This window comes from Ciona intestinalis, chromosome 8, assembly GCF_000224145.3.
Source record: "Ciona intestinalis chromosome 8, KH, whole genome shotgun sequence".
NCBI lineage: Eukaryota > Metazoa > Chordata > Ascidiacea > Phlebobranchia > Cionidae > Ciona > Ciona intestinalis.
The window spans coordinates 4,979,260-4,990,428 of record NC_020173.2 but is presented as its reverse complement, the minus strand read 5'-3'; the positions used below and the strand labels follow the sequence as shown (position 1 = coordinate 4,990,428).

Below are 11,169 nucleotides of genomic sequence, written 5' to 3'. Positions count from 1 at the left end.
TCATTACCTAATGGTTACAGCCAGGCGCGCTAACCACTACGCCACGGCGCTGGACAAATGTGTGTTTATTTGAATGCAGCAGCATTTGTATTTTTTAAATTGTTGCAAAACTAATAATGTAACGAAACGTGGTTGATAAAAATTAGTAAATATAACTTATTTATCTTTCTATGGCAGAGAAAATCTAATAATAACATGGATGTTCTTGTTTATAGAATCCACTATAGTGACTTTTCTTGCTTACTCATTCATATTTGGCCAACAATTAAAGTAAAACAATTAAAGATTAAAGTTTCTTCCACAATTAAAGTTTCTTCCAATTAGAACTTTAATATGTTTAATTAAATGTTATTTATTTAATTTTGAAATTGTATCGTCTGTAGGGTGTAACGGTCACGCCTTTTATCCAAAACATTATTTCTTTCTTTTTTATCACAACTGTTGTTTTACCGTTACTACCCGTCTTTTCGCTTTTTGTCAACTCTCTTGTTCTTCGTTATCGTGACCGAAGAGACGAAATAAATTTCATTCATTCATTCATTCAAATTTGTATTAGATGCAACAAATTGTGATTCACACATTTTATAAAGCTGCAAATGAAATGATTACTTACCATATATGATTGTTACATACTGCTGTTGGAAGATTCCCCTTTATTGTTCTGCATGCAACAAAAACCACACCATGTTATGATAAATCATCAAGTATTTGTTAATTATATGATTTTAATTCAAGTTTCAAAATAGTAATGGCTTTATAAAACAAAAGTTTTTTAATAAATTTGTTCACAACTATTAATTGATATCAATAAAAAGTATTTCACAATATATTTATTCCATCATTTCACTTTATTAAAACAAATAGCGGCATGCAAAATTAATTTGTATGATTTTATTTGTTAATTGTTTAATTTTAGTGTAAACAAAATATTTTAGAATAAATTTTTAGACAATTAATGTTAATGAACACTTTTTTTTCAATATTTTCAATAAATCAGTTTAATTAGTATATCAAAACAGCTACATGCAAAATCAAAAATTTTAAACTTGGAGAAAAACGGAATAAAAATCAATTTCAAACCATTGAGTTGTCCCGGTTGTCAGCTAATGCTTGCTTGGCAAGATAATGCTCGCGTTTAATTTTATATTGTAAACTTTCAGGTACATCTGGCACGCTCCAGTCGATCATTCTTCCAATAAAGAATACAAGGTGCTGCATCATAAAATATAAAATTGGGTAAAATATTTTTTTGATTTGCTACGCTTTAATAGTGTTATTTCATCATTGAAATTTAAAATTGGGTAAAATATTTTTTAATTTGTTACATTTTACTAGTTCTATTTTATTATTTTATATTAAAATTTTGTAAACTATGTGTTCTATGATTTATTGTTCACTAATTCTTTTTTCACATTTGGAAAAAAAGCTTAATAATATTTTATCCAGGTAATTATTTACTGTAATAATAATAATAATACACTTAATTTGTCTCTTAGATTACAGTAACGAAGATTAGGAAAATGGAAAAAACAACAGGACAAGATGTAATGGCAAAACAATAGTCGTTAAGTAATTTTATCTAAAATACTTTTAGTCAAGATAACCACCTCAAAAGTGATGACAAATGCAAGTTTACAAGCCAACAACTTCCAGTAATACAACGTATGGTGGCCCTCCCAGTCTCTGTAACCTTTGTACCGGCAATCTCCTAAACCTTAAATAGTTGGAAAATTCCGAATGTTAAATTTACATTTGCTACTTTATGGAAATATATTTTTTCTAATTGCGCCTAAAAGTTAGTGTATATAAAAGGCAACAATTTTACACGGGACATGGAAGTTGCACCTTTCTCTGGCTTTTAAATGAGTTTTTTTTTGTTTTTTGAGTGTAACTTACTTTATCCTCACTTGAGCCAAAAAACAACAGTTGTTATAACACCGCTGTTTTGTTTTATACACTCCACGCCAGCTTACAAGTAAGTATGTTACTTTGTGGGTTCATTTATTTTAATGGATTTTTTCATGTATGGCTGATAATTTAGACAACTCATAAAGTGCCTTCAGGCAGCACAGGAAAATACTTAAGGTTTAAAAAATACTCTATTTATTGAGAATATAGTCGGCATTTTCATGAAACTCGTTTAATATTGATAAAATTCCAGATTTGGAACCCACCAGCACTTGTAGGAGCATATGAGAGTGAGTGGTTGGTGTAACCTTTCAAACTTCCAGCTCCAACTTCATATTTGTAGAGAATCCGTGGAATAAACTCAGATGTGAAAGCAATCAAGAACGCCTGTGGTATGAAAGGGTAATTAAAGTTTATTGTCACTGATATTAGAATTTTTGGTTATTTGGTATAATTGATTTACGAATTTTAAGGGGTCAGATATTCTATGTAATAGCATTTAAACTGAAAGATTAAAAATAGATTTTATATGCATTCTAATTTTTGTAACAGCAAATACAAAAATCATCACTTTCTTACATTAGTTATTACTGCAATTTGCACCAGAGCGTCAAGAATCTCGTACCACACACCAATATTCTGTGCGCGTTCTGCCACCGGTCTTCTCATCTCGCAAACTAGTTTACTCGCATCAAGACGTATCTCAATCCAGTTGTTCAGCAATGCAAATAATGGTGCGAGGGGGAAGGCAGCAACAAATATAGTGATGAATCCAAATTGGAGCACTGTCAAGTAAGTATGAATGAATGTAAGTTACTTCATCCCCGCGTGGCCAGAAAACGACAGTTGTTATAACAGGGATGTTCATACACCTTGCCACCATGCAAGAATGAATAACATATTTTTTTTAAAGACTTATATTATGTATTAACATCATTTTATTTTAGCCAAAAGTGATTACTTTTCTAAAATATTATTTAACAGCAATGTTTAATATAAAACAAAGGTTTATTTTAGCCAAAAGTGATTACTTTTCTGAAATATTATTTAACAACAATTTTTAATATATCTCACCCATTTCAAGATACTCTTCAAACAATCCTTCGTAATGCACCAGTTTAAGGTATTCTTTTTCCCATGGTTTTGTCATTTTACTTTTCTGTTCGGCTCCAAATGCTTTTTTCACCTGCCTTCGTTGCCACCACTGGAAAAGTTTCCTGTAACGAAAACTTGTTTTTAAAGTTTTAAAAAAAAACATATAAAAAAAGTTTTTTAAAAAAACGAAAACTTGTTGTTAAAGTTTTTTTTAAAAAAATATAAAAATGTATGATACCTACTAAAATAAAAAAGTTTTGATACAGCAATATTGGGCTAGTAAACCAACAGGTAAACCTAAAAATTTTATTCTTTTAAAAATAACTGTTCTTTTGCAAAGCAAGCAAGTACCTTCATATATGTATTGCGTAGATGTGCCAACTGCTACAAAATTGTGTAGTTTCTTAAAATTTAAAAACCAAATTATTGACTATTAACCATTTACTACTTTCTACAAACCAAACACTAACTCACGGAAGAATTAATTCTTGCACATTATTTATTGCTTGTTTTCCGACCATAATAATAAATAATTGAAGAGCAAGATCTATCAAACAACCTCCACTTCCACACGCCTCGTTTCGGATACCAAGGAACTTTCCATAATGACCTGGGTAACCAACAAACCTAAAAAATTTAAAATATTTTTGTCAAAAAATGTGATACAATTTGGATGTGTGTTGGAATGAATGAATGAAAAGTACTTATTTATGCTTATTTGGCAGGGCGACTCCGAATTTGTGTCATTTTAAGTCAATTTCAAAAAGGGAATTCACAGTTACTGCCAGTATAGCAAAAATGAATAACTTACTTTCCTTTAAAGAAAGCAATGTAGAAGATGGATGAATAATAGTTGACAAACTGGAAGATGAAAACCTTGAATGTGAGCGCATTCTCATATTCAGTCTGAGTTCTGTGCATTTCTAATATGAAGAAGGTTAGTGAAATTAACCAACAATGCTAATTAGATATAGAATAATTGGAATGAAATTTTGTACATTTTTGATCAATTATCTTTTCTAAAAATATAAAGGAAAATAGAAAATTTGACAATGAACAGCAATGCTTATGCGATCTTATACACTGATGCGCTACATCAGTAAGTTACATTCATTCATTCATCAGTGGTATACATAATTGATATAATTAATAAATGAGCATGAAGTGATTGAATTCTGGTATCTTAAATTATTATAGCTATAAAGATAGCTATAAGGTAAAATAAAAATTTTTTGTGATTGCAACCGTTTAATAATAACGCTTATTAAAAAAAAATAAAAGTTAAAATAAATAGCTAAGATTTATGTATTCATAATATACACTGGGATGATACAGCAGTGTAATGTTACACACTTAATTAACAACTTAATTATTATCTCACCCCATCTTGTTAACCATTCAGCAACAGCAGTGTAGACATTAGACATCAACATAATAAGAATCAAGTTAAGGAGGGCTCCACTAACCGACCTCATGATCGTACTGACCTGGAAAGGAATTTATAATAAAAAAATAAGTTGGATCCAACGAAAAATGACACAAATTTATGTACCGGCGCTATGGAAGTGGTTAGCACGCCTGCTTCGAACCCAGAGGTAATGGATGCTACCATTGGGCAAGACACGGATGCTACCATTGAGCAAGACACTTAACGGCAATTGCTCCCAGTGGTCGCTAATGGGTTATCCGAATTATTACCCATACATTAAAAAATGAAACAAAGGATAAAACAATTTAGTTACTTTCATACATGATTTTGTTTTAAAATGGTTAATTTAAAAATCTGTTAAAGTGAATTGAAAGTCTGGTGAAATGTCATTCGTTTCCGTAATTAAATTTACTTAAAATGAATAAATAATAAGCTAAAGCGCCAGAACAAGTAAACAGTATTTATTTTTAAACCCTAATCACATGAAAATTACGATACAAAAAGCAACAAAGTTACTCATTTTTAATACCCTTTATCAAAAAATAATTATACCCATAAACACCCACCTCTCCGTGTATTAATTTATCATGGCTGTGCGACATTACCACGCCAATAAGACACTTGTATAAGATGACTGACAAGACAAATATGACGACGACTACCAACTGAAACATAGAATAATTGATAATTAATGCATTAGTGGGTGTATCGCAGGATATGATCAATACTCAATATTTAAAAGCATGTTCAAATCTCACAGGACCAGGCTTTAAAACAGAAAACTATTCATAGTCTAATTTTTATCTGTTTAAAATAAAGATAGTCATTAAAGTATAAATATATGTTTGTTTTCATATTACAATCATTTAAAATTTAAATCAATTATTAAACGGAACAGATAAACCAAAATCGGACGTAAAATTTTTAAAAAAGATGGTATGAAAGAACTGTACCCAAGTTGTAGCTATGTATTTTATAAACGCGCTGTTAAGTGTATTTTATACATACCATTATAATTAAGATGGCAAATCCAGTAAACATTCTTCTCAGTCTTTGCTTTGGTGAAAAATGGGGTTCCACGACCCCAGTTATTGGGTTAACACTTAGAGTAGGGGCTCGTGCGTTGTATTCTGGTCGAGGACGTTCTTCTTCCTCCTCGTAATCCATCACTTCCCAGTGATGCGCAATATTTGCACTTTTCCGCTTCCAGAACTCAAGAAAAAATACAGCTGAAAAATAAATGTAAACACTGACATTATTTGGTTAATTTTTAAGTAATTATTTAAATGGAAACACTGACATTATTTAGTTGATTTTTTTAGTAATAAACCATGTGGAAAGTTATTGTTTTTGACTAGTACTACATTTATTGATAAAGCTCATAAGTAATGTGATAGCGATGCACAATATTTGCACTTTCCTGTTTTTAAAACTCAAGAAAAATTACAGCTGAAAAATTAAATGCACATTATTTAGTTAATTTTTTAATAAAAAATGTAGAAAGTTAGTGTTTTGACTAGTACTACACTTATTTATAAAGCTTATAAGTAACATGATAGTTTTGAATTTGCCTGCTTTGTTACAACCATCAAATATTTATGACAAAAAGTCCACAATCCATTAACAGTATGACGTACACATTTTGAATTAAGTTGGCAAAGGCATAAGAATGAATTTTCTACCTGTTCATCAATTATTCATGCACTCCTGGGAGATATGTACTTGGTATATAATTTGAAATAGTGAAAATAATGTGTGGTACATTGGTATATTATCCTACAAAACTGGGTCTCGATAATGTACATAAAAACATATTTACTTTTGGAAAAAGTAAACATTAACACATTGTAACTTATTTTCAAAAAAGATAAAATAGCTTTTTTTTTCAATAAAAATAAATATGCTACACAGGTTCATTTACGACATGATAAACTTTAAAACCTACCCCAGAAAGACATAATTATGGCAAAGGTGACCGTCCCATTGTTATCAAACAAATAAGCAAGTTTCATCATTATACAAGATTTGCTAAGCGGCCACTTCTTACACCCCTCACATGGTGGACACATCATATAACTATTTCCACTTCCGCAAACATCTTTCCTGTAAAAGACGGAGGAAACTTTTAACTACAAATTACAATTTTCCTATTCACGAATTTACTTGTATTTGTTTTTTTTACGAAAATTAGTTTGTACCAGTGCCATTTGAAATACCATATCATGACAGTCAACTTTAAACCACAATTTACAACTTTTTTCCTATTTTGGAACATATTTGTTGCTGTTTTTAGAATTGCTATGCTATTCCTCTAGGGATAGGATATTAGGACATTTAATTTTAACATTGTATGCATTTAGTTTTTAACACTTTATTTTAACATTGTATAAATAGGATATTTGGACATTCATTTTGGAACATTGTATTTGTTTAGTTTTTAGCATTCATTTTAACATTGTATGAATGAGTTATTTTGACATTCATTTTTTAACATTGTATGCACTTAGTTTTTAACATTGTATTAGTTTTTAACATTGTATGAATGGGTTATTTTGACATTCATTTTTTAAATTGTTTACATTTGTAGATTGTGTCAAGTTAAAACTCACGCTTCTGGGTTCATGTTGATTCCAATAAGACCGGCGAGAAAAACTATGAACCCGATAAAAGCTACAGGAAGTAACCAAGCTGTGTAAAATCCTGGGAAATAAATTTAAACTTAGCTAAAGCTCTGTTAGTGATAAAAATGGTAAAATCTTAGATTTTTTCGTGACATTTTACACATCTCTGTAACATAGAAGGTAAAAAAATTGTGCATCAAAAACTATTGTCTGTACCAACTCACCAAGCCAAGCAAAGTAAATCCCAATTTTTTCACCAAAGTAATCTCGTATATGATCCAATGGTTGATATTTATACCATCTGCCCCATCTTGCCCAATATTCATAAAGAATTTGACGTTTGTTCAATTTTTCAAGGTCCTGAAATAACTCGTATTTAGTAACTTTAACATAGTTTATGTAAACTGTAAAATATACATGTCTGTATATTAGAAATATGAGTTTCCTAATGCATAGGTGTTGTATATTTGTATATCATCTCACGTTTATCTAGCATTGTTTATTCAACACTTCATATAAACCATCCATCAATATAACAAAACAATGGAAACACTTTGCAAGAAAAATGCTTACTTTTACATTATGAAAAAAAATGCGAACAATCAGTACAGATAAAATATAAATAGATTTCTTCATACAAAATGTAAACCTAATATTTCAAGATTTTTTAATAAACGGGAAGCTTAAACATACTGTGTTTAATCTGTATGCTTGATATAATACCTTAACTTCCTCAATGGGTTTTGGAAGCCTGTATGGCCCGTCATGAAGAGGAAATGCCGCAGTGAATACACCATCACACAGCAGTCTCTCAATGCCTAAGGTTTTTGAAATTAAATAAAGCAATATAATTGAAACTGCCATCTTTTGTTTTACTAGTGGCAGTTGAAAAGCACTGCAGATCAAATATTTTATGTTGTGAGCTTAATTATATGAATGAATGTAAATTATTTAGTCTAGTGCGGCAAACCAACCTTGGATGAACTAAGTAGAAAAAGCTCAACCACATGCCCTGAAAACTAGATACTAGTGCAACTATGGGACAAGAAAAACTTCCATTTGGGATATGAACTGAGAACAATCGACCAATTTTTAGTAAATTCAATGTTTCATTTATTTATACTTGATGTAAATGGTATGCTGGTTTTCCTGCCACCATCATGGTTGGCAGTTTAAAAATGTTACATAAATTTTCTGCTTGCGTTTATAGGTATAAGTAAACTTAAAACAGTTTAATATTTAATGTTGTACCAATCTCTGCTCGTTTCTTTTTCCCAAACAAAGTAGTTTGTAAGATCTCCCACATAATTCTCCCTCTTTCTGTAGCAGAGAAGTAAGTATCATGATTGTCATTTCCAAGAAAACTGAAAATAAACAAAGTAGAAAGAGATGTTTAGCTCGAAACAAATGGTTAAGTTGGGCGAATACTCTGTTTCCATGCACCATATGGTGTTAATAAGGCACTGCAGTAAGTAAAGGAAACTTATACAAACACTTAACGGTCTTACGTGTATGTTTACTATAAGATTAACGCAGTGAGAATTTGGAAACTATTAGCTAAAAACAGCCAAAAATAAACAGTAAGTATTAAAATGAAAACACTGCCATTAATCAAACAGTTGAAGAATTGGCATGAAATATATAAACGCTTAATCAAAGTTTAAAAATTGGAATAATTTTACAACAGAACTACTTTTTAATAGTCTTCTTGCAAACATTATTGTCACAACACTTGATCTAATGTTAGCATTCTTACTTTGAAATCTTGGATTTTCGAAATGTACATGTGAAATATAGCTTTGGTCTCTTAGGTACATCAAGAACCATACCATTTGGGAGATGAAACTTTTTTAAAATGATGCTTGACCACTGATGACTTTTGTATTCACGCAACTGCAAAATGTATGTGATGCACTACTGATACAATGTAACTTTAAATAAATGTAAATATGTTTTTAACTGTAAGCGTGTTTTAACAACTGTTGTTTTCTCGCTATATCCTAATGTTTCATTCAAAATATTTTTAAACCTTTGATACCGTAATTGAAAAGACAAATAAAAGTTATTATATTATTAATATAACTTTACTCAAAGTGCATCAAATTATACATCAATAATAGATGTTACATTAAAACACCATAACAACATCTTTTATTGAAACTCTGTATTTGAATTTCCTACAGCTAAATTTACATGCTCAGAAATTCCCATTCCAAAGTTCCCAGAAAAAAAACTAAAATGTTCTTGTTTGTATCCTTGGTGCTGGCCTTTATAGTATATTCAGGACTATATAAACGAACCCTTTGTAGATTAAAGGCAGGTACAAGAAAGCTCAAACAAGAACTAAACTGACCTGCAATGGAGCTCTAATATTAAGTTCCTCTGCATAATAAGTCAATAGATGCCATGGACAGTTGAGTTTAAAATAGTGGATTGTTTTCTCTTCGCTGACGCTGCTGTCCTGTGTAAAGTAACATTACTCATAAATGCTTGTTCAAACAATTATTCACAGAAAAAAAACACAGAAAATTCAAGAAAATATACATAAACTGTACAGTGTTATTTACTGTGAAAATATTAACCAAAAAATGTACTATAAAACCATAAAACAGTTTCTAAATAGCGGTCTGTTACAAAAAAACTTACTTCTTCAATAGTTACACCAGTTTGTTTTAAACATCTAATAAACTTATTCCTCCACTTCTCCTGCTGCTCCACTTGATTTCTCTTGTTTCTTCTCTTTGCTTTCTCTTTGCTCGACAACTCTTCCGTTTTTTCACAATGTTCATCCTCATAAACCAAGACAAAATCTGGATCACAAATAAAACATTTTTGTTTCTATTAGAAGTTTAACTTAATAATATTAAAACATAAATGGCTTATTGGTCTGTTAGGTGCGACCAAGCTTTTTTTCCAATTAAATGTAAATGTTATTTTAACTGTAAGCAAGTTTTAACGACTGTTGCTTTGTCACTATATCCTGTCTAAAATATTAAAATTATTATTTTTATTATTATTTTAACATTTTCTTTTATAAAAAAGATGATTTTTCATCATTCCTTTGTCACATTTTTCTTACCAATTTTTCTGATCCCATCACGAAAATAGCATTCCTTTATTTGATCTTTCTCATCAGTAAATACATCCTCACTTGGTGATACGGAAGAGGAAGATTGCGCAATCTCTATCTCTCCCTTTATAAAACATATGAGTTTTGTTTTAAAGTTGTATTTAATATAAGTCTTGTAGTGTGACATGCTATTGGACTTGCGATTTAGATCATAAATAGAATTTTACCTCAATTTACACATATTGTTTCCTTAGCATATTAACTAAAAAACCTGACTCTATTATTTTTTTGATTATATATATGTAGGTGTTCAAGCTCATATTTGTTTTAATTTAACTAACACTCCATATATTTTCAATCATTATAATTAACATAACCGTTACCTTTTCAGGATCATCAGCGAGTATTGGTCTACTTTCATCTTCTGTTCCATTCTTACCAAAGTTTTTGAATTTAGAAGCTAAAGTATCCATTTTAAAAGACAACTGATTTCATCATGTTACACTCACTGTCTATTTAGTACAATTGACTATATTATTTTGCATTCAATGTAAAACTAATAGTTAAGAGTCTTACAAATGGCTTGTTTAAACAATTTATTTCATTCCATTCGACTGTGCTGTACTTTTAAAGAGTCTAACCTACTTGTTTCATTGGCATGCTATTTCTAACCACTGTACATAATGTATAGTGTATCTTGTTCTGCTGTACTGTTACTACTTATCGTTATGGAGTAAGTAGTCCGTACTATGATTTCTTACTCCAGATTCTTTGAAATTCCATTCTTAAATTCGTTGCGTTTATTTTCCTTAACACCTTTACTGACGCATAATGCAAAAAGGAAACAGTTAAACTTATACCCGAGAAATTAACCTAGTAATTATGTACGTTGTGTTCGTTTCGCGTATAATCCGCTCTGTACATAGGAACTGTGAATGTGTTACATTATGATTGTGTTTGATTATGTATAGATTGTTCTTTTTTCCCAAGCTCCATTCTTTTTAATAACTTCCGGTGCTCGGGATTCCCCTGTTATAACTCCACCG

General features: G+C 30.3%; 1 protein-coding gene across 2 annotated transcripts in view; it reads right to left on the bottom strand.

Annotated features, from left to right (window-relative positions):
• Positions 1 to 10,961, bottom strand: part of LOC100182959 (anoctamin-7) — a 12,513-nt gene extending 1,552 nt beyond the window's left edge. Inside the window, exons 1-21 of one of the 2 annotated variants that reach the window (XM_018812906.2) lie at positions 10,507 to 10,957; positions 10,133 to 10,247; positions 9,700 to 9,863; positions 9,407 to 9,514; positions 8,810 to 8,946; positions 8,305 to 8,417; positions 7,777 to 7,871; positions 7,278 to 7,413; positions 7,042 to 7,132; positions 6,378 to 6,535; positions 5,441 to 5,661; positions 4,999 to 5,097; positions 4,385 to 4,490; positions 3,815 to 3,926; positions 3,478 to 3,630; positions 2,983 to 3,125; positions 2,488 to 2,693; positions 2,175 to 2,295; positions 1,608 to 1,714; positions 1,081 to 1,212; positions 614 to 661 (exon numbers count right to left, since the gene is read on the bottom strand). In XM_018812906.2, coding sequence (XP_018668451.1) covers positions 626 to 661; positions 1,081 to 1,212; positions 1,608 to 1,714; positions 2,175 to 2,295; positions 2,488 to 2,693; positions 2,983 to 3,125; positions 3,478 to 3,630; positions 3,815 to 3,926; positions 4,385 to 4,490; positions 4,999 to 5,097; positions 5,441 to 5,661; positions 6,378 to 6,535; positions 7,042 to 7,132; positions 7,278 to 7,413; positions 7,777 to 7,871; positions 8,305 to 8,417; positions 8,810 to 8,946; positions 9,407 to 9,514; positions 9,700 to 9,863; positions 10,133 to 10,247; positions 10,507 to 10,596 — 2,643 coding nt within the window. In that variant the 5' untranslated portion in view covers positions 10,597 to 10,957 and the 3' untranslated portion in view covers positions 614 to 625. Of the gene's footprint in view, positions 1 to 613; positions 662 to 1,080; positions 1,213 to 1,607; positions 1,715 to 2,174; positions 2,296 to 2,487; positions 2,694 to 2,982; positions 3,126 to 3,477; positions 3,631 to 3,814; positions 3,927 to 4,384; positions 4,491 to 4,998; positions 5,098 to 5,440; positions 5,662 to 6,377; positions 6,536 to 7,041; positions 7,133 to 7,277; positions 7,414 to 7,776; positions 7,872 to 8,304; positions 8,418 to 8,809; positions 8,947 to 9,406; positions 9,515 to 9,699; positions 9,864 to 10,132; positions 10,248 to 10,506 lie in introns of both variants that reach the window. The other variant, XM_018812904.2, reaches the window with a different exon arrangement.
• Positions 10,962 to 11,169: the final 208 nt, after the last annotated feature.